The 23,425-nt window shown below is 40.4% G+C and overlaps 1 protein-coding gene across 5 annotated transcripts; it reads right to left on the bottom strand.

Annotated features, from left to right (window-relative positions):
• Nucleotides 1–825: 825 nt before the first annotated feature.
• Nucleotides 826–22,765, bottom strand: zc3h7a (zinc finger CCCH-type containing 7A). 5 transcript variants are annotated; one of them, XR_016094441.1, is made up of 23 exons: nucleotides 22,658–22,761; nucleotides 21,286–21,380; nucleotides 19,439–19,478; nucleotides 16,854–17,051; nucleotides 14,844–15,002; nucleotides 14,481–14,561; nucleotides 14,238–14,291; nucleotides 12,659–12,698; nucleotides 12,219–12,517; nucleotides 10,289–10,517; nucleotides 7,997–8,055; nucleotides 7,667–7,817; nucleotides 7,221–7,382; nucleotides 6,566–6,771; nucleotides 6,174–6,274; nucleotides 5,487–5,668; nucleotides 3,481–3,557; nucleotides 3,262–3,387; nucleotides 3,001–3,106; nucleotides 2,529–2,637; nucleotides 2,214–2,347; nucleotides 1,781–1,944; nucleotides 826–1,623 (listed from the first exon to the last, which is right to left on the bottom strand). XR_016094441.1 is itself a non-coding variant. In XM_088936869.1 (23 exons), exons 2-23 carry the CDS (start codon nucleotides 21,351–21,353, stop codon nucleotides 1,434–1,436), a joined length of 2,946 nt encoding a protein of 981 aa, XP_088792995.1. In that variant the 5' UTR covers nucleotides 21,354–21,380; nucleotides 22,658–22,765; the 3' UTR covers nucleotides 826–1,433. The 5 variants fall into 5 exon arrangements, 3 of the variants coding, with proteins under 3 accessions (XP_088792995.1, XP_088792996.1, XP_088792997.1); XR_016094440.1 differs by having other exon boundaries at nucleotides 3,079–3,106; XM_088936869.1 differs by having other exon boundaries at nucleotides 3,251–3,387; nucleotides 22,658–22,765.
• Between the last annotated feature and the right edge of the window lie 660 nt (nucleotides 22,766–23,425).

The following is a 23,425-nucleotide window of genomic DNA, read 5'->3' as shown; positions in this document are numbered from 1 at the left end:
CTAAATCGTGAGGCTTAGAATCTTTTTCCGCCCCCTGCATGGGGGGGATGTCGGTCGTACGTACAGCAAGTGTAGCCTTCGTTCAAATCGTAAACAGGTGATGCTGCTGTAAGTGGGCAAGACCTTGCCTTCACACCTTGACCATTTTAATGTAAAGAAAAGGTGTAATCTAATTGAGCTTTCCTCAAAATGTAATTCTTGAATAGTGAAATGGAGCTGGAAATAAGTGTTCCCACTGCTGAGCTCTCCTGAAGGAGAGGAAAGGTCAGAGCAGGCGAGAAACAAAATGCACAGGGAGAGGCATGTAAAGCTACAATCTGTAAATAGAGGGATATCAAAAGAAGGAAATCAGTCTGTTATTGAGAGAAATGTGAACGTGTGACACAAATTTCAGGGTAATTTCTGCTTCTGATGTTTTTCATGATAAGGAATCCCAAAATGCCTGTAAATGGATGCAGTTTTTTGAATAGTGTGATGATTTGTTAGAGCTCGTGTCTGAGGAAGTCTTAAGGTTGCCCGCTGGCAGCTGGAGTCGTCTGCTTTCTAGTTGAGAGCTCACCAATAAAAGTGAACCGTACAGGTCTTTTTTCCCATTTGTACTACCACAAGCATTGGGTGGGTTTCCACACTTTGCTGTGTAGCAGGTTACAGGTTGACGGAAGAGGTGTTAGAAAACCTTTTTGCCTTTTGTTTCCCGTGAGCGATGCTCTTCCAAGGAAGACATGTCAGCCGATGGATTTGCGTTTTCAGACCTTTCGTGCTCATGTAGTACATTCTTCTTCAATGGGCAGACATGCTGATGATGGCACAAACCACACAAGCAGATCTTATCATGATATTTTTATTTTAACACCGTGGGCTCACACGTATCAGTGCTAACCAGGAAAAATCTTCTATTATGAAAAAAATCCACATGTAATTAGCAGGCAAAATAAAATACTATAAAGACTTTTTTGTTTTTCAATTTTCCCCAATTTGAACTAAAACCATAAATCAGTCCCATATAACTGCAGAGTGTTCTCATTTTAAAAGAATTTTAGAGAAGAAATGACATGGGAAAGCTGTCCTCACAGCCTTCTCTCCTCTTTGGTCTCTTTAATCCTTTCCTGACTCCACCTTCTAACCTTCTAAGTCATCAGAATTTACAGTTACTTTACATTTTCTGTTTTTCTGCATTTTCATGCATTTTCTGTTTAAATGGCGAGAGCAATAAAGCCATGATCACTCCAAGCACCACAGTCTATGAGTCGGCCTGTAATGGTGTCTTTTACTGCATCTCAGCTGTCTTTAACACAGACATACAGTGCAATAACCCCTTCTAGGGTTGTCCAGATGCCCTTGTCTTCCATGTTCCTTCAAATGCACTATTTATCCACTTCACTCCTTCAGTTTGCTTTTGTACCACAGAACACATCATTATACATTATGAAACATTAATTTATATCTTTAAGCAAAAAACTATATTTCCCAAAATCGTTATCATTTGGTGCAATCAGGCTGTCTTTTCTGGCTTTGGCAAGTTTCATCAAGAGGAACTCCCTTCGTTCCTTCCACTCCTTTAATTCCGCACTTCCATGGGCCAGTTTGCAGTTGTCTCCTTCTATGCATGTGCTCTTCAGAAACCTGCGGACATCGGATGCATTTTTATCCACACTGAAGACCATCACTGCCATTAATAAGCAAGTATTTTAACATGAATTCCCAGGCTTTCTACTTGTAAAAGTTAGGGGGATTCATTTTAGAGCATATATGTATGAAGTGTTCATCCGCCAACACGTACCTCTCACAGACTCTGAAACAGCCAGTGGGAAAGCGGTGCTGCCAGCAGTTCTGATCATCCTCAGAATTGAACACTTTCTCTTTGTGCTTCTCAGAAGTGATGTGCTGCTGCCACTGTTTATCACTGTTGCAGTTCTTCCCACAGAGCCAGCAGTGGTTGCCTGCCTGTTGACACATTAAAGAACTTCAAACAACAAGACCGTTTTCCTTAACGGCTGGGTTCATGCTATAATCCTTCTTTGAATATCAGTATATTACTTCATGATCTTTTTGGAAGAATGAAAAAAAAAATAAAAACTTTACAAACAGTGAATGTAACCAAATGTTGGTGCATACATGCTGACATGACAATGCCTCATGTCTCATTCAATCCTGTTGTTTTATTCAAGCACAATATCAACACTACGATCTAAAACAAAGTATACAACACTTACAACATCTTCAGCATAATCTGTAGGCATGTGAATCTGTTTCCCATTCTCTCTTATCATGTTGTTTCCCATCTCCTCACTCCAATCTGGCTTCTGAGCCTTCAGCCAGTGCTCATAAAGCTGCTCCATATCTAGAACTTTATTAAAAAAAATAAATTAGTCAACTTGAGGTAGTGTTTTACAAAGGTTTCATATGGCACATGTGATAGATACACATGAGAGATACATGAGATTTATTATAGTATTTTCAAATGAATTCTTTGATTCACGGATTATCCAGAATGTGCTCTCTTCGAATTCCATGATGCATCTACTCACTATTGCTGTCCTTCATGAATGTCCACATGTCTTTTTCTTCTGGGCTGTGAGCAAAAGTACAGTTCCCAATGTACTGGCATTTCTTGCCCGATGAAACATGGATACAAAGCTGTCAGCACAAAAAAGGCATTCAGACATACAGCATATTTTGGTTTTCCTCTTTAAACATGATGCATTTGGGAAATAATATAAGCAAAGGCGTAGAACAATAGTGTCCGATTGCTGATTTGCAAAACCACCTCATAAGGATCCCCAATGAGAAAAGGGGTAGTGTTGTACTTTGTGAATTTATGCTGTGTTTAGACAGGCATTTATCTCCGGCCTTCATTGAGGTTTTGTACAGTTAGTAAACACAAAACACACCGTGTTACTTGAAAGCTCCTTCAAGATTTGGCCCAATAAAAAAGGAGTCAGCAGCTGTACTCAAAGCAAGGCAAGGATGTGGCTTGGTTACAACCATTCATACACATACATCAAACTGAGAAGGTATGGGTTTCTTCGTCGGAAGAGGACGAATTGTTGTCCACTTCTTGCGTTCAATAGAGCTCACCAGTACAACACGGCGCTCTTTTGACCATCTGTGTAAAGAAAGACATCATCATTTGAAAGATAATTAAGCACAGACCCGTCTCCTTAGCAATGATAAAAACATTTACCATATGTACCATACATGTATGTCATGTATGTATAAAACAAGGTTCGAAATGTTTAAACGTTCTTACGGGTGTCTCGCCTTAGCATTGCAATACTTCTTGTTCTTGTCTGGCTCGCTAACTTGGCCATTTCTCCAACACTGTCCACAGACAAACTGAATCTTCAGGTGTGGGGGTCCGAACCTCCTGCTCACCCCTGGGGCCTGCTTTAAAAAAACACGCACACACTGTTGCTGGAAACAGTCTGACTATAATGAATTGGGGATTTAAGGATGTAAAATTTGAGATTCAGTATTTACCTGCACTCCTTGGGCACTGGCTTCCATGCTTGCCCAATACTTCCTTGACTCCTGGGAAATTGTATCATGTGAGATACCTTGTAAAGAAACACAGCGGAAGCATTACAAGCCGGGTGCTGCACACTGAAACTCCAGCCATATACTCTTTAACTACAGATCACAAGCTCGCTCGTCAATAGCTATCAACTTCTGTCATGCTCAGTAATAACGGGGAATGAAAGTATAAGCAGTGAATAAGTATCTTTAGATAAAGTGCTGGAGAAACAGGGTCAGCCAGCCTGCTCCAAAGTACTGACAACTCAGTTTAACGCCATACCCAGCAAGCACGGGTAAGGTGAATGGGTTTTATTATAGCATTTGTGTTGTTCTCAGTCAAAACTACAGAATTATGTACCTCACACCAGAACACCAACTGCACATTTGAATCAAGTTAAAAAGTATAAGTGCAAGTGTTAAGTTCAAATATTTATTAGGGTTTTAATTTTGAAAAAGCAGAGATGGAACTCTGAAGCAGTGAAGTGCGAACAGATGATCACAGAGTCAAACTAAACTAACAAACTAAACCCTAAATCTATTAAATACAGGCTTAAGAAATACAACTTAAATGGTTTAAGGGAGATTCAAAAAATGAGAGGGAAGACACTCTACAGACACACAGACACAGACTGACCAGTGTGCAGCTAAAATGATGCCATTAAAATTGCAAAAAGGCAAACAGAAAGGAATAGTGCAATAAAGACACAAAATATTTTTACTGTTTTAGTGTGAACTTTCTAGTACTGCAACAATGCAACAACCATAAAATGGCAGTTTACAAGATAACACAGTGTTATGTACATAGAATAGCACCGGGTGACTACAGCATACTGTAAATAACACCAAGGGTTTACAGGGGCTAAGGACATCTGAGAACCTCTAAATCACCAGCCCCTGATCGTATTTGTCCTAGTTACATTTAGACACATGATGGAAGTCAGTCTTCTATCCCTAGCTGTGATATTTCACTCTCCCACAGAACTGGAACAATATCAATGGCTGAAAACCCTACAATTATACTGTAATGTTTTATTTTCCCAATGTTTTAATATTTTATGTTAGTAAATGTCTAATAATGCTTGTACTGTAAACGGCTATAGATGTTGAATTAATTGTATCAGTGTTGGCGACACTAATTTGTCAGTCATGCCAATAAAGCCCTTTGAATTTAATTTTGAAAGAGCAAAGAGACAAAAGACAAGAGAAAGAAAGAAACAGGAAAACATCGTCCACCACCCTCATCTATCTCAAAGTTCGAGCCATAACAGAGGACCTTGTTCTGATCATTCCTGGAAACCACATTCAGTGAATTCATTAAACTGAAAACTACTACAGACAGTTTGCCATCGTATTTGAGGAAGTTCTGATTTCCTGTTTTGTGTAATATAAGTCCACAGGCCAAAAACTAGTTTAGTGATACATTTTTAGTAGGCCTCATTTTGTTCCGGTTGTAAAAATCCATATTAAGCATAACTGGTGTACATAATGTAATTTGTCTTAACAAGTCTTAGGCTTCATTAATTACTCAAAAATCACCACAGCTATGCCAAAGAATAAAAATAACTCATATTTTACATATCACTCAACTATTTCGTAACGATATGGTTGTGCGTTTCCATGACCATATATTTATCAGAAGAACACAGATTAACGTAACTAATGCACAATTATAATTAAGGCATTTTAAATAACTGTGGTAAAAGCTAAAAACATGGTATTCCAAGCAATGAGCATGTTTTGTTAAACTGGTATCTAGTGAAGACACAATGACTGTTCGTACCGTTCTGAAGGGAGATAAAGAGCTGCAACACACACCCAAAATGTAAAAGATGAAAAATTATGCCGTGAAATCTTTATGCCTAGTACTGTATGTACAGCCAGCTTAAAGTACTTTCTGCTCAAACCTGGCCTGCCTTAACACCTGCTGTGAACAAGCTGTACGCTCGTCACTGCGGAGAGCACTTCCTCACCTGTTTCTCTCTGCATCGTCCACACCTTCAGCTCTATCAGGCTGTGAGCGTAGAAGCAGGCGTCTTCACGTACGCAGCCATAGCGCAGCTCGTGGCGGCACAGGTCCAGCTGGCGCTGTGGCTGGTACGGGCGAACCTTCGAATACTTGACCGTAGTCTCCCGGAAAATGTGTACAAGGCACCTGGAATTCAATCAGTGCAGTCAGCCCGCGTGAGCACACCGCGGCCATGTAATGTCTGTATTCCTTTACATGAGAAGGTAAGACAATCGAGAACAAATTTAGATTTGCAACGCGGAAACTTTTAACTGAAAAAATAAAATGACAATGTATATCTGGTTAATCAACTCAGAGGTGGAAAACTAGAAAAAATAACTTTGTGCAATGAGTATACAAAGACTAATGAATCAAAAACAGTAGTCATGCAAATTTCTCATTAATGACAATTTCACTATTTAGTTTCACATTCACCTTGAATGTGATAGGGAAGGATGCAATGTCAAAAGGGTGGTTTCTAAATTCATTTTGTCCACAAGATCAAAAGAAATAACCGCTGTGTTAAAAAGCTCACAATTTATTTGTATCAGGCAATTTCATTCATTTTCATAATACCATGAAAATATACTGTAGGTATTTATTATAACTAAGGATTTTTAATCAATGAATAAAGAAACTTCTCCAGCCTTACTTGTTCTCTTCAAAGTCGTGCTTTGTAACAGGGTGTGAGCACACTGAAGGACTATCTTTATTTCTTTTGCTGATAATTCTAGGTTTATGGTCAAAACATACCTGAAATTTAAAAGGCAAAGAAAATCGCATAGTGATTCAGAAAAAGTAAGTCACACTTGTATATGCTGTGTCAGGAACTGAAGGTCAAAAAAGGATATTATAACTACAGATGCAAGCCACACTTTTAATTCAAAATAATTAATCGATTCTGTAATTAAACCCACGTCAGCAATTACGCATTCGTGTCAACTTGTATACTGGGAATAATTCACACAAGTATAAACATAAAACTCTTGCTGGAACAGGTAAATTCAGATTCATGTTTAACACACTGAACAATCCAGCTCTTACCTCGCAGAGGAACATAAATATCCCGTGGTGTTCTTGCAAGAGCTTGGGTACGGTTAAATTAACCTTTCCATTTCCCCAAAGAGGATCAAACAACATTTCCCGGGCAATCGCCCCCTTCCGCTCCAGAGTCCAGACATCGATCTCCTCCTGGCAGTAGGCGAACGTGCAGTGACCTGGGTACCGGCACTCGTCTCCTGCAGCAACATCTTACAAGCAAAGACACGCGTGTCACTGCAGTCAGGAACACAGAGTGTGCTCAGTCCCGGGCAGGATCAATCTGGGAGTCCTTTATGAGAAAACACTGCCAGGGTTCTTCTGAAACTACTTAAAACACAAATGTACAACTCTGGAGGGCTAATCGTATTATCATTTCATATAACTTTTAAAGAAGATGCTGTTCCAGAAAAGCTACCAAGAACATTATCCATAACAATTGCTGTTAATGTACAAGGTGTTTATGACAACGCTATTCCATACTCTAGAAACTAGAAAGGTTAGAGGACAAAGTCTGGTCATGACTTCTTCATCATAACCCCTGCTTTGTAGATATTAAAAGTTAACGATCTCCTCTTTCGTCAAGATCAACACTGAGCCTTTCCAGACATTTGAAAGGTCATGTGGGTTTGACATGAGTGAGTTTTTCAGAATTCCTTACCTTTGCAGATGTAATATGGGCCAACATATTGATTTTTCGTTGGTCTAGGTCGAATTCTTTTCCAAGCCGAGTCTTCAGGAATCTTTATCCTCCCAAGTAAGATGTCATTCTTGCACGTGTGATCAAGATCAGCACTGAACGTGTAATCCAACAAGCTAGGTCCTAAGGAAAAAAAATACATAAACCAGCAAAAATCAAAATGTTTTCATTTCAATTATTTGCAAAGCAGAAACTCAGCTCCAGCCCAAGACAGACCTGGTATTGTAATCTGCTACCAAAACAAGTGGAGATGATAACATTTTCAAGCACAAAGGAAAATTCGAAATATATACTTTCTTAATATTTTATTATATTTAAATCTTTTTAATAATAATCTTTAATTTCCACTTATGTCTCTAAGTGCAAATGATCTGTGTTGCATGTGCTGTAAAAAAAGACATTCTCACCTGTTTTCACATAGCAAAGATTGCAAGCTGGTTTGAATTCATGGGTGTCAGACAAAGGGTTTTTACTCAAGTCTGATCCACCAGAAAAGACATCACTTTGATCTATATTGCTTGAGCCACACTGAGACCCCAAAAGATTATCTTTGTTAAGCTGCAAAAAGCATAATTTACAATTATGAGAATATTATCATGAAACCACAGTTTTTAACAATATAAATAAAAAATACTCAAACTACCAAGATGGGAAACAAACCAATCTTCAAAATAATTCTGAAGATTATTTTTCAAAACAAACAATTGTACCTAAAGTAGAAATTAATTTGAACTTACAGGCATAAATGGCTGCTGACCATAACCTTGACTTCCAGATGCAAGAACAGAAGAACAATCTTGATTTAAAATAGAAAGAAACAAAAACTAAATGCTTCAGAAATGTTATCAAAGTACTTGGTCAATGATCAGTGTGAGAGAAGCAGATTTGCCGCTTTTCAAAATGTAATAATTCAATATTATTTTAAAAATAATATAATGCATTTTTTCACCTGACTTTTTTAAGAATACAAGATGTGCATTACATAAATGATACTATACTGAAATAAAAACCAGGCAGTATGATGAGTAACTTTCAAAGTGTGGAAATGTACAACATTTTTAGAAGGCAAGACCAAAATATATTGCTACCTTCTCCCCAGCTGTCCTCTACAGACAATCAACCATATTTCTAGGAAAAAAAATGATTTCATCTTCAAAATAATGATTTCTTCTTAAAAGATGTAAATTGTACAATACTGATATAGGGACTAAAATAAAACAATAACTTCATTCAGTGATAGACCATTATAACAAAACAAAGGATGAATTAAAATTAGTCTGGGACCGTAATAGGAAACTTCTAGACAATGAAAGGGAAATGGCTAATATGTGACATGTGTATTAATTTCAGGTGTACAACAATTACACTGAAATCAACACATGCCTCAGGAAAAGGAAAATACGTTTCTGAATTAAATACACAGCAGTGATTCAGGTACTAGAATCACTTAAGATGAATACATTTAAAAGGTTTGACAATATCCCACCACTTGTACTTAAGGAAATGTGGGAGATGACCCATACACTACTGATGTAACTCTTCCCCAGTCACTCTAGACAGCAGTAACACCCACAGAGCAATACAGATCAGTACAGATCAATACTTCTTATCAATAATACAGATCAATAAATGCCCCAATTGCCTTCTGCTGAAAGACAAATGTATCCACTTTATTCAAGTGAATATTATTAATAAAAACACTTCATGGGTAAAGGAAGTGCAATGTTCTGTGACAGTCCCCAGCTATGCTCTGGGAGTGACCTGAGAGAAGCCAGCTATGGGTCCTGATGACAGGCCTCCTGTCTACTGCAGCGTGTGCTCTCTCTTCACAGGTGTGACAGGCAAGACACTGCATACCGGGGCTGAGCAGGAGACTCCCTACCTGAGGAACCTGAGCTGACCTAATGGATGGACCAACAGCCCGAGACTGAGAGCCAGCCAAGCAGCTGACGGCAACAGCCCCAGCGACGTCCCGAGGGGCAGAGCCACTGATGCCAGGGGCAGATTGAAACAGAGACCAGACAACGAGATAAAGGTAACCCAGACAGCGGCTAAGCAGCTGAAGACTTTAAAGTTTACATTATAAACATTTTTAATCCTTTTTGTTAAGAGAATAAAGGGCACGAACACGCTATAACTAACCCAACCCCTCACTCACTGTATTTTCATTGTTACACACTGTAAAAGTAACACAAAAAATCAAACACTAAAATGACGATTACAGAAGTATTTACCACCATCTCCTTTGCAATGCTAAACCTAATTTAGTTTAGGGGCACAAAATTACATTTTGTAAAAAAGACACACCAAACTGAAATACACGCCACTGAAACGTCCCTCAGTCGGTTACTGAATTTCAAACATGAAGACCAAGGAGTTTTCAAAACAATTAATCAGGGATAAAGTTGTAGGAAGGGACAGATCAGGACAAGGGTACAAAAAAACCCGAAGACACTGAATGCTTTTGCAAGGCACTGTGTAGTTAAATCAAGGGATGATATGATCACACAAAGCATTATGCACTGACCTCATTTAGAGTATCGTGTACAATTTCAGACACCACATGCTGCTCAGAATCAATCTAGAGGAGTTAAGAGCAACCAAATACTTCATATTGCTCAAGGGAGGGAATGTCTTACACTCACAGAATGAACTGAACTGTTTTGTTTGTTGTTTTTTTCCCCAACAGAGAGGGTTCTTGATCATCAAAGGCATTCACAAAGTCAACCCAGTGACCTCTTCCCAATAAACAGTGCTGCAAGTGGGAACTACACCGAAGAGAACTTAAAACCGGGAGCAGGAGGCACCGATTTACAAAGGGTTGGGAGTTTATGGACCTGCAACCCATGTTGTTGACACGGACACCCTGGATTTTTCCAAGAAATGGCTGGAGGAGATCCTGGTAAAAAACCAATTAGTCACAAACTACCAAAAGGGCTTGAACTGTCTCTACTCTTTTCAATTATAACGGACTTAGACACGCACAATTAAATAGCAAAGAACAGATCTTCAAGAAACAAAAGCCCTACCTGTCTGAGTTTCCGAGACTGACAGTGCATCCAGGGAATTCATGCAAGAAAAGGTGTCCAGGCTGTGCAGCACGGAGGTCAAGGGCAGCTGGTAGAGGGAGGACAAGGCCACCGGCGGCGCAAAGGGATTGGAAACGGCCATGCTCGGCACAAGCAGGGGACTGGACATCGGGACGTCTGGGGGAACACTTGCTGGTAAAGGAATGGGCCCCTTTACTGCAGGAATGGCCTGAAATAAAATCGCACATATATTTATCCCATTAGAGAAATGTTTCAAAGTAACCCCACTGCTCATTAAAAGAGTTTTCAAATGATATATCCTACAGGAACATGGCTTTTGGGGCACTGTTCAGGTATGACTGCATGACTGTGCTTATGAAATGTCGATTGATTAGCAGTTTAACATACTGTACATTTTAGAATACCAAAAGGTGTTGGGAGACATACTGGGTTGTACAAAAGGACGTGCAAGCCAGGGAGTGAAAATTAACATAAACATACACTGATAAATACATTGTGGAGACAATCATGGTAAAACTTGCACGTAAACCTGGTCTTCCCAAAACAAACTGCACACAAACATTCTGCTACATACATTCTTTTAAAAGCCGCCCCTTCATAGGTGATCGCAGCTGGAAATACTCCAAAGCACCACCAGTGTTGTGCTGGACCCTTACCAGTGCGATTACACTCGACCTCTTTATCCTCAATTACATAATTATGGTCCAGTTGGAACAATATTCCAAAATGTACTTAAACAGGATTGGTAGCTCTCCTCAACACCCAATACTTTTGTATTTAAATAAGACTTTATCCAGCGATACATTTATAAGTATTACCAAGCAGAAAAACAAAACCTTTAAGTTGCCTTTCAGCGTTGTGCAACTTTTTGAAATCATCTGGTAAACATTCTCAGGGAGCATCTACATAGGATCCCTCTTATACCACTGGTCTACTTCTCTGGCTTCAGTAAGTAAAGGAAACCCTAATTCTAGTGTCAGTTCTCAACTGTTACGATTTCAAACTTTCAGCTCCTAGAATTATTTTGTTTAATTTTGATGACTTTCAAATATTATACATTTTATATAAAACCAAATTCACAGTGTATTGGGTCTCTGATCTGTTGGTATTATTTTGTATGGTAATTACCACCTGCTTTATATATCATCTCTCTACACATGGCAGACGTCATAAAATAAGAAGTTGAGATGAAAGCTAGAATGCTGAAATAGACAAAACATTCCCTGCCCATATAAAGCCATCTAAACATAATTCCAGTATTTCCTCTGAAGTCAGTGTAGCTCTGGTGTTCACCTTTAGATTTATACAGCACCCCCCCAGTGGCTCTGTGCCAACGTGAACATCTCCCAGGCTGGTTATTCTGCTCGCTGATTGTTCTCTATGAAAGAGGTTGTCACCCACTAGAGGTTGTGGGCCGGGTTACAGTCACAGGGTCGACCGGTGAAGTCTCACGGCGAGACAGAATTGAAACCGCAAGCTGGGTCTCGAGGCGAGACGTTCAAGACGAGATCGAACAGGCCCTGCTGTGTCAGAACCACGTCAGGGCCAAACCAGACCAGCCAAAGACAGAAGGGAGAGAAGAATACGGGTCTTGCCATGACTGGAAAGGTTACAACATCTACCTGCTACCCCCACATTTCTTTGAAAGCAGTCTGAAATCCATTGCGCCTTCTTAAATGCATCACGCAACCAGTTAAAATAAAGGACAGAAAAAATGTTTAAAAAGATGGCATGAAATTGCATCATAACTTCTCTAACAAGCAGGACTGAACAGTGTGATATATATATACTAAATGCATTGTTCCTAACATCCCTGACACACACCTTTAAAAAAAGACAAAACATTTAGGTGAGGTAAGTGAGCTGTGAGTTCCCAGTGCCGCCTCATTTCTATAATAAAGGGATTTACCATCGAGGTGTCACTAGGAGCGGCTCTGTCCAGTAGCTCGTCCAGCTCGTCCCCAATGATATCCCCATCGTAGTCCAGCCGAGAGGATTCGGGCACCGGATACGGTTCGTCGGCGCAATGCACTGACCGCGATGCCGGGGCAGCGCTCCTCTCGGGACTGAGAGCTTCGATGGGGGAAACGGAGGAAACCGCGCAGACAGGGGCCGATTCGCTCTCGGCCCGTTCCAACGCCAAAGAGCTGGTCGCGATACCCGGGACAGCGAGCGCAGCGCTCGTCGCTGGGCCAGGCTGCGGTAATTCTGCGAAGAGCGAGAAAGGGTCTTCAGTTCTGTGACTGAATCTGAGACGCGGTGACAGGCGGTGCTGTGTGAAAACGGGGAGGGACAGAAAGAAGTCCAGTTACATTAACGACTGAAACGGAGATCACAGGAAAATCATACCCAACTCGATATCCTCAACGGAAGCAGATCCTTTAGAGCACTAGAAAAAACGAAAAATAATTATTGATTTTAATAAACTGCCATTTAAAACAGGACACCACAATATATGTCAATCTTAACATCGTAAATGTACATACTGCACAGACATCTACACAGAACAAAAGATGCAAGTGTAAAAGATCCAAGATTGAGTACTAGTTTATGAGTGTATTAAATCCACAGATTCAATACAAGATTTAAACATGTCTGCCAGTGCAGCCCAATATTAAACTTACACAGTGTGCAATATTCAATCAATGCATCTTAGACTCAAAGTATCAAATTAAAGACCAAAAGGTCGAGTCCACTTGTATTTCTAATCACTCCCATGTAATCATTGCAACACCGAGGTGCCTCATGGCCTCCAGACAGGTGCTGTTTTGGAACCAAGCAGGACATCTGAAGCTTTGAACCCTCCTCCCTGAAAGGAGAGGTTTAGAAAAGGAGCTGGGATGGAAGGGGTCTGTGGACACCCTCTAGTTTTCCATTTGATGTGTCTGTTGTAAACAGAGGCAACTTTGGGCAAGATCTTCCCTCTGATCTTGGACGCTTTGCATACGACTCTTCCAGCTGTTCCCTGTCCTGGGCAGCTGTGTTGCCGAGAAGGTCAACCACAGCTCTCCAGAAGTGTGTCACTGCTGCCTGACGAACTCTGGACTTTCTCAGCTGTCATGGGAGATGACTTCCTCTCCACCAGCTCTTGGAGAGCGTCAAATAATTAATGTCGCTTTGCCTGGCCAGTGCACTGACCTCCCTTCTACGTGCTGTTAGTAATCAAAACCATCAGTGTCGCTTCATCTGCACATTTCATCTTTCTCACAGAATCCGAAAAATTCGTGTGGGAACAGTGCTCAGCCTCGAGGGGCTCGAGGGACTCGACGAGTCGTAGACTTAGAGAGCATGCGACCCACCACCCCCTGCTTCCTAGCAGACAGGAAATCTGGCATCCAGTGGCACTGGGACCGGCTGATGCCCAGCGCTTGAAGTTTATCAAACGGCTTTAAAGACACTCCTGGCACTAAAAGCCGAGTTGTGTTGGGTAAACAGGAGCTCTTGGCCCTGTAGGTGAACTGGTAAGGGTCCAGCACAACACTGGGCAGATGGTTACAAACCCGTCACTCAAACGCTTTCATGATAACTGAGGTCAGGGCCACAGGCCTCTAATTATTCAGACAGCTGACATTAGCTTTCTCAGGCCCTAGAATAATCACTGCAGACTTGAAACATGCAGGAACTTTATACGGCTTTACAGAAGAATTGAAAATATCAGTAAAATCGGGCACGCTGGTAAACACAGCGCTGAAAAGTAGCCGTGGACAGAAGATCAGGCCCTGCTGCCTTCCTGCTGTAATGCTTGTGTAACAGGTTCCTGACCTCATAAGAGTGGTTTGTCTAATTCCCCAAGACTGCACATCAAACTCATTGCAATCCAAGAGAATTTTAAAATACTTTAAATAATACAGGTTGGAAAAGGCAAGAGTAGAAAGTCATCCAAACAAAACCGTATGTAGCAGAAAGAGTACGCATGTATATACATTACCTTATCATTTACTAGACTTGAACTGCTGGAACCCAGTAAAGGGTTTAAAGCAGGCTGGAAAGACAAAATGAGACATGATCAGAAGGGACTATCACCCACCAGTCTGTACCTGTCAAAGTTTCATGCCAGCTTCAATAGCAAAATTCTTAAATAATAATAATATTGCAGAAACCATAAACTGGCAATAAAACTGATTAGTTTACATTAAAAATAATGCTAAGAAGAAACACGAAAAGTACTTGCCTTAGTTCTAACATATGCCTTACGAATTTTCAATCCCAGAATTTTAGCTAGTTCCTGGGTCAGTGTTATCACGCTTTCATCCTGCAACACATACAAAAATAAGCAATCATATACCAGTCACGGAGAAGTATATAAATATATATATTAATAACGAAGATATTTAAGGTTTAATTTAAGGTACTCTTCTGGGTCAGTTTTGATCAGTGATTAAATCATGTTTTAGTCTTTATTCTTATGAAGACAGACAAGGTATCACTAAAACCTTACAATCTGAAAGACAAAACAGGGTGCTTCACACTTATCCTTAACAATGATGAAATCAAGAGCAGAGGATTCATTTTGAAAGATAAATCAGGTTCTTACTTGCGGCACTGCTAAGGAACACTTTGCTACTGCATCGTATGCTTCTTTGTTTCTGCCCAGCTCCTTGAGAGATCTTGATTTCCGGTACAGAGCTCTGAAGTTATTTTCGTTGTGCTGCAAAGCCTTTTCACAGTCTTCCAACACCTGGTCATGCAGCCCCTGAAATTACAATCCATCTAATTTACAAGAAAGCAATCTGACATTAGTCTTAATTTGTGCAGTATGATTTAAACAGATTTTAATTCCACTTACAAATGTATGAAAACCAAATCTCTCAAGTGTTTAGTATAAAAAATTCCAACTTACCTAGTAAAACACCTTTTCTGCATTCAGCCTAACCAATAGTTTCTCTTTTGTCTTTCTTTTGATTTTTCAGACAACAATATTACTCATAATATGAAGAGTAGGTTTGATTCTCTGTTTGATCTACAGTTACTCACTTAGGTATAATCTTCTTTTATTTTGGCTATGATCCAGATTTTACAGTTCACGTAAGGCAAAAGATACGCATTTATTGGTCATTTTCCTTCCTTTGGGTTAATTAAAGAATAATTTCCAGGAGGACAACAAATTTCCTTCCCTTATTTAATTACAGGTGGACATAAGCAGTGAAGCAAACTACTCTCTGTTTATCTTACGAAATTCACCTGGAAAACCATATGTCTCTGGAGATGTGTTGGACTGCATTGCTTAGTACCCTAGTCAGCACTGTTTTCTTCTGTGTTCTAGGGCAGTTAGTCTAATAAAGGCATGTTTATTCTGAATTCCAGATTGCGAGTATACATTGCAATTAATTTGCAATTCAATAGGTCAGTTATCTCATCAGGATTTTATAGATGTTTATAATTCTTGCAAGTATATTAGTTTTGGTTCATGGAAGTTTTAAAGTTGACTTTAATTTTTGTAGTCATTTTGCTTTCCACTTCAATGCTTCACAAATTCTCTCTGTCTTAATCCTTCTGATATCTAGTGAGCAGCTGTTTTTATGCTCTCGTTCTATGTATTTAATACAGATGGTAATTCCTTCAGTTTGGCTTGTTTTACTTTTTTCCTTATGGTAAAAAAAATGAATTCACTCTAGATACTGCTTCATCTGTATCCCACAATACTGCTAGAGGAACTTCTCCTGTATCACTGTTTTGTAAAAACCAATTCAAATGCAAATGTCATTAAAAACAGCAAGGTTCACCCTCCATAAATTGTACCGTTTGACTGCACATGGTGAGATAAATCAGTCACTGAAATTTTGCTTTATTCCGGTTCTGTCTAATCTGTACAAAAGTAAGTCGTCTGTTCTTTCTAGTCTGCTAAATGAGTGAAGATGGGCAGAGAAACACACGGAGTCAACTGCTAGTGACAGAGAGAAAAAAGAAAATAAAAACTTGGCAATTTTGTTCAGTTCAGTATGTTACATACTGAAAATGCAGATTATTTACAAGGACACCAAAAAAGGCCTTTTGTTTTTTAAATTACCACTCTCTAAAAAAAGTCACCTATATACAACGCCCGCCACCAGTTTGTGACACATCAGAATGAAGTCCGTACTGGCATGAAAGAGCTCACCGGCACTAGAGTCGTGAACAGGGAAAAGCTCATGGAAACTCACTGATCCTGCAGCTGGCCAGCTCCATCCATTCCTCAGCCCCTCTCCCTCTCACTTTGCAATGAAGAACAAGCTACTTCATCACGCAGTCAGGAAGCTGTTCCATACTCCACACACAGACACATTACTCAATCGCCACCTCTACCAGTAATATGGATGTGCTTCAGAATTGCTGGCGACACTAATATAGCTATTGGCAAACTGTGCACCATAAGGTTAAAACTATAAAGAAATTTAAATTTAGTGACCTCAACTTTACTTTCTGGTTTTATCAGTTACTGAGGCATAAGCCATAAATAAGCACAAGCAATCATTTTACTAACAGAATCACAATATATAGTATTTGTATAAGAATATAGAACAATAATTATTACATCTACTATTATTAGATTTCTGGAGACACTTACCATATTTAAGTTCACAGCAGCCCGATTAGCGTACAGCTTTTCCAATGTTTCACTGGGAACATGGATGTCTTCGGAATCGGCGTATTCAGCTATGCTCAAGGCCTCTGTATACATCTCCAAAGCTCTGGCCCAGTCCCCTTCTTTATAGACATCATTGCCTTCGCCAAAGAGCTTTCTCACGAGGTCTTGAATGAAAACCTTCAGATTGAAAGAAGAGCCATCAAGAGAAAGCTAACAAGCTTCTGCAATTAAAGCTGATGTTACGATTTGCGCAACTCATAAATAAAAGTGGGAAATAGGGTAACTAATAGAACGGTTTTCCTTTACTTTCTCTTACTTGCGTGCTGAACATTTGGCAGATGCAATCCCAAGTACAGGCAGCGGACAAGAAAGGGAAAGGCCAGATACGTGCGGGACATCAAGTACACTGGAAGCAAGGGCTTCACACAAGCACAAGCAGATAACATCCCAGCGTGCTCTGGGCCAGGCCGGGTTGCCTGTAATGCTGGCTACAAGGCTGCAGGAGGAGCTGTGCCAGCTGTCACTGAGGGGCAGGAGGTGAGTCTGAGTGAGAGCCAATTCATCTAGTTCCAGATATTTACTTCTGGGTTTGCTTTAAAGGTTTGTTGTTGTTTTTTTGCACCTGAGCCCTCTGGGGTTAGAAGGTGGGAGGTATTTTTTTGTTTTTCCTGCAGGTTCTTCTCCTAAAGGGGGATGAGATGGGATAAGGCTGTGATGCTTTAAAGTATTTTAGATGGATAAGACTTTATTGATCCCGAAGGGAAACTGAGGTGTTACAGCAGCCCAGCCCAAGACAAGCAGAAACAGACATCAGAATAGACGAAAATTAAAATAATACAGCAATACAAATTAAAATATACAGAGTTAGGTGTGTGCAAAATATGCTAATTGTCACTGTAAAACAATAAAATGTGCATGGGTATAAACGGATTAAAAGTACCACAGTATAAACAGTATATTAATGTAGTGTCCAAAAAGTACAATAGTGCAACAGGCTGTGCATAGATGAGCAGATGAAGAGGATTTTTAGAGGATTTGAGTTTACAGGATTCCTTTAAAATGGTGTGACCAATGGAGAAATGGTTTAACCAAGTAAAACACAACAGGGAAATGAGCTACCAGAATGTATTTTATTTTTAGTAAATTCTTGGAATGTACAGGAAATAGATGATGTTTCAGATCACCTCCTGAGAAAGGATTTGAAGCCAAGATTGAATGCAGATGTTGGAAGCTAAACACAGAGCTTTTCCGGGATGAGGTGGCAACTGTTTTAGGGAAACACAGATGGACAGGAAAATGCTCAACTATTTTGCTGCGTCACAAGTCTTACAGTGGGAAGGGGTACAGATGCAGGAGAGATGAGGATCACATAGCTGCAAAGAGACGTCCCCAGGTGAAGGACCCATCTTTCCCTGTCAGAGCCGTTTGTGGACGTGTTCCAGGAGGGAGAGGGCTGTCAGCGAGACTCCCGCTAGCTCTGAGCTGACCGCCACAATGGCACTGCCACAAGCAAGGTCACCTCTGGGACGACGGCGTACTCTCCCTTCGACAGCCAGACTGGCACAGGCAGCACTGGCAACTCTTGTACAGAGGCACTTTAAACCAGCCTGGACAAGGAGCGCCCAACTGTTGTCTTTAATGGTTTGATTCAGTGAAACAATATAGATTGTTTTGTAAGGACACATCTGTTTATGGGGAAAAAATGGGTCTTTGGCTATGTAGTGATTCATGGACTGCTGAATATGGAGCATTCGAAATGGTTCTAGTTTACAGCTTTTGCTGATGTTATTTTTAATAGTTCTTGAGCATTTAAATACTTTTCAAAATACAGACGTAGAGGGTGTATCTACGGAGCTCCACAGAGTGGAAAACTAGAGCCCACAAACTGCTCACTGCACCTGGCAAAGCACTTGTGAGAAGTCAGTGGTGCAAGGAGCGTGGGCCGCGGACACCCAGCACTGGAAACTCTTCTTGACTAACAAGCGCCAGTGTTGGGCCAACCAGAAGACCTCCAGTGCCATGAGCTCTTGGGTCCACTGGTGTAGGATTCTAGTGGCGCCATAACGTGCCCCCCAACATTTACTGGGCATTGTTTAGATGAATTAATTCCCTTTGAAGGAAAGGTCAATGCTAATCATAACGTATGAGTACTGAGTGACCATATTCACCCCATGTTGCAGCAGTTGTTTCCTTGCAGGCAGACAATGTCTCGACGCAAAGGGCATGTGTAGTCGCCCAGGGGTGTGATGAGCACGACACTACTGTCACACACGTGTCCGGGCCTTCTCAGTCACCTGACATGGACCTGGCTGAGTTTTTATAGAATTTTGCAGAATAATGCCCAAGCTGCGTCTTCCACCTCCTTCAGCCAGGGTTAAGTTGATTGCTGGAAAAATGTGGCCACGTCCCTCCTGCAGAATTCCAGACACCAGTGGACTCCGTGCCAGAGCACATACAGGCTACACTACCCCACACGTGGCTCAACACCCTGCTAACTGTGCTTCCATTTTCTGCTCCACTACCTGCGTGAGGTGTTCACTCTTAAAGGAATCTTAGATTGTTACCTCATAGTCTTCTTGTGTTCCAGGAAAGGGCAAAGTAGACCTACAAAAATAAAATCACATAATCAACATTCAGACTCTCACAAAATCACCCATATTTTGAGAGTATTTGATCTTTGTTAAAATCCACAGCAACATAAAACACAAAAAGTCCTCAAGAAAGCAGAGCTTATAATGATTTCTTCACAGTACCCACGTTTCATTAAAAGAACTGGCAAAAATTAATTTCCATGAAAACGCTTCAAATTTGGTTTTGTGAATTTTACAGAAAGTACTCAAGCCTTCGATACAAGAATAAACTGCTAAACAGTAGAGGATCATAAGCAGAAACATTAGTGAACTACTGTTTTCAAAGGTAATATTCTAATACAATTCTATAACACATAAGTATAATATCAATCAATTTTTGAAGGGGGGAAAAATTTTCAAAACACCAAACAACCATGACAGCACGGAGCTCTGTTAAAATCTGAAGAAGCTGTTCTCCAATTAACAGACACCTCAGCGTTCGCCATGATTCTACCTGCGGAGCTTTCTTAACGTACCCAAGACTCACAACAGACTCGGAAGGAAACAGGATCAGCACATATTAGTCTTCAGATCTCCCAAACTACAATCTCTCTCAAAACATCTTCAGCCACTTACAATGATGACCCATTTTACTGAACTACTTTTAAAGCTTGAATGCTCAAACTGAACCCTATTATAATCAAAAGCATTTAAATGTTATTAAAAAGTTGCTAAGAAAAATAAAAAACTTAAACATTGTGTTGTTTGCATAATTATTCATCTCTATGAGTCAATACTTTGTCGAATCACCTATGGCTACAAACGATGAGTTCCTGAATAGTCAAAAATAAATTCCTATAATACAATACAATTTTACATAAATACATAATTCTGCATAATAATACATAATTTGGTGCAAAGCAAAATATTTTTACCAAGATGCAGAAAAAAAGTGTTTATCTCCCCATTCTTTATAAGAATTATGTATATTAAAAATAACCTCACTGGTAATTCCCCATTTGAAACCAAAATTACCCTTTTGAGAAAATATCCAGTCATATGGGTGACAGTGCATACAATTATGGCATTCCCATGTTAAACTGAAATTACCCTCATACTCCCACAAGACAAGCAACTCATTCAATTAGTGTAAACAAGAGCTTAGCGCCATTTCCCACAGAGAAAAGAAATGTGCTGCATTCACCCTCATAGTACACTGAGCCTGCTGAACACAATTACCCACACCTTTGAGAAATGCTCAATGCTGAAGAACTAATAATCACTGAATTATACAATTCATACTGCATAATAACAAGAAAGATCTTTTTTCCTGTCTACTGAAATACATGCGAGTTTAGAGGAAGAGACTTTTGTACATGGGTTTGGTCTATATGCAGAGAATACTAATTGAGATATTGTACAATCCTACACTTGATACATTTTTCTAAAATACATGTACATTGCTGTGCATACACAGGATACAGGAACTATGATTCTTACTATGCACTCTTCAGAGTGTAACAAAGCTTTCTTTTTTCAATTTAAGCAATGCTGATATGCCAACTATTCAGTTGTTTTCTGAATCTGCAGCACTAGAGCCCAGGCTTCACCGCACATACAGTCGTTTTAAATCACTCAGGTGTACCAGGACAATAATCCCATCTGTCCAGTAGTAAGAGAAAGTAGTGCATATTTAAAAAGGAGAGGAGCAAAGCATTAAGGTAAAAGTGAGGCTAATGATAATGAACAGAAATGAGTTGTTTTTCTGGTGTGTGAGTGGAATGCAGCACTGACGCCTAGCACATCACACACCGCCTGCTCCCAGCCCAGAACACACTTACTGGATGAACTGTAGTCCCCTCTGGATTTCCTGCCAGCGGCTGTTTCGGTCTTGAAAAGCCATGGACATCTTATCACTGACATTCAGGCTTGGACACTATCGGTACACAAAGAAAACAAACATTAGAAGCTGTATGTGCAACAGGCAGTAAGAAAACACTGGCCTATGACAAACAGTACTACAATTCAAAGAGGTACACTACTTAATTAGGCCTATAAAACCATTTATCTGTTAACACCCTTGTATTATTTTATAGGTCTTGCTGGAAAACTGAACATTATTATTTCCAAGACCATCTTATATTTCTGAGACAATGTTTAACATCAGAAGTGACAACAATTGTGAACGGTAGGCCTAGTCCATAGATGAAAAGGAAGAACAAAATATGACCAAATCCATTTCTCAAACATCTCTGCTAATTAACACCAGTTACAGGGCTTAATAGGTTCCTCATACAAAACTGAGAACCTTTACAGCAAGGATCTGGGAGTTTGGAAGATGCTACCGAACCACGTTGTTGGTTGTTAAAGCTAACAACGACTTAGCCTTCTTGAAGAAACAGCTGGATGAAACAGCTCCTCAGTCACCTGTTACTACAAGCTACAGGAGCAGAATGGCCTTCTCCAGTCTGTAACCTTTCTTGTGTTCTTACACAGCTTTACTGATCCTGAATCAGCAATGGGCTACAATCATCAGTGTACATTCAGATTTAGGTTTACAAGACAAAGACAAATTCAATTTGTAGAGACTTTAAGGAGATACGGTTTCTAAACATACGTTAACGTGTGCAAAAACCCCTACAATTTTGTGCTTGGCGTAAAAACTTCATATTTAAGTTTTGATGCGGAAAGCACTGGGTCTCAAAGATACCCTATTTCCCCACTGCTTGGGAAAAGTAAATACAACCAGAAGATCGGAGGACCGCATCTGACACAATACCAAGGAGCATCAGAGCCAGCGATTCCCAGCGGTTAGACATAACTACACGAGACAATTCCCCCAAATCTAACTCTGTAGGTCACTTTATCTTTTAACAGAAATTCTCTGTTTGTCCCAGCAGCAGGGAGAAGACAACGCTGTCTGTCTGTTAGAGAAAAGGTTTTCGTTTTTCTTTGCAAAACAAACGGAAACACTGTCCCGGGCATCAGCATCAATCAGCTGGGCTTCAGCATACGGAGCCATTTAAAGGACGCGCACTGACAAAAGCCCAGGAGCAGAGGAGCAGGCCCGGACAGTGACGGCAGAAATCCCACACCAGCCTGGAAGTTTTGTGCTCCAGAAGCACTGTTTCACTCCCCCGATAACACACAACCACTCCACCGGCTTCTGAATAAGCATGACGTTGACAGAAAAGGAAAACCGTATTGACCTACCTTTCTTCTTCAGACCTCGACAATAACCTATTTTTAGAAAACCCCAGCTTTTTTTTTCAGCCTCCGTCGATTTACAACGCGATTCTTTCTCACCTCTTTCATGTGCCACAGCGCAACATTGTTGCGATTCCTGGTCACAACAGAAATGAAGGCTGCCCTCTGGTGAGCACCGCCAAGCACTGCTCGATCTCTCCTCTGGCGGAGCTGTAACACACCTTTGACCGTCTGCAAGATTTGAATTGGAATTGTTGTTTTTTTGTATTTTTATCTCAATCTCACCATCACAAAGCCTGCAGGTGAAATCATGGTTAAAGACCATCCCGATCATTGCTATCCCTGTCAAGGATGACAGCCGAGAAGGTGAAACTAAAGGACTGTACAGCAGATGGCGACATTTTGCCAATTGTGTGCTAATAGCAATAATATCTGACAGAACAAAGCTAGTGAGGCAGTCAGAAGAGCCACACATAAGAAACTGGGAAAGAGTAGAAACGAAGGCAGGCCGTTTGCCTTTCTGTGCTCATAGGGTTGCTCCCATCTAATGGATGCAAGCACCAGGGGCTAGAGATTTTCTGAAAGAACAGAAACAGGTTTTCAGCTTCAACAACACTGCGAGCTTGTTTCAGGCTCTCACAAGCCATTATATGATCAAAGGACCAAGTAAAGGTTTATTCCATGCTGAAAGAGAAGAAAAGAAACACAACATTTTGGCTGTGGAGCCTTCTTCAGGTGACAAGACGAAGGCTCCACACCTGAAGAAGACCACCA

The sequence above is a fragment of the Atractosteus spatula genome, chromosome 18 (genome assembly GCF_055471065.1).
Source record: "Atractosteus spatula isolate fAtrSpa1 chromosome 18, fAtrSpa1.hap1, whole genome shotgun sequence".
NCBI classification, from domain to species: domain Eukaryota; kingdom Metazoa; phylum Chordata; class Actinopteri; order Semionotiformes; family Lepisosteidae; genus Atractosteus; species Atractosteus spatula.
The sequence above is the reverse complement of the archived record's forward strand: the minus strand, read 5'-3'. Positions and strand labels throughout refer to the sequence as shown.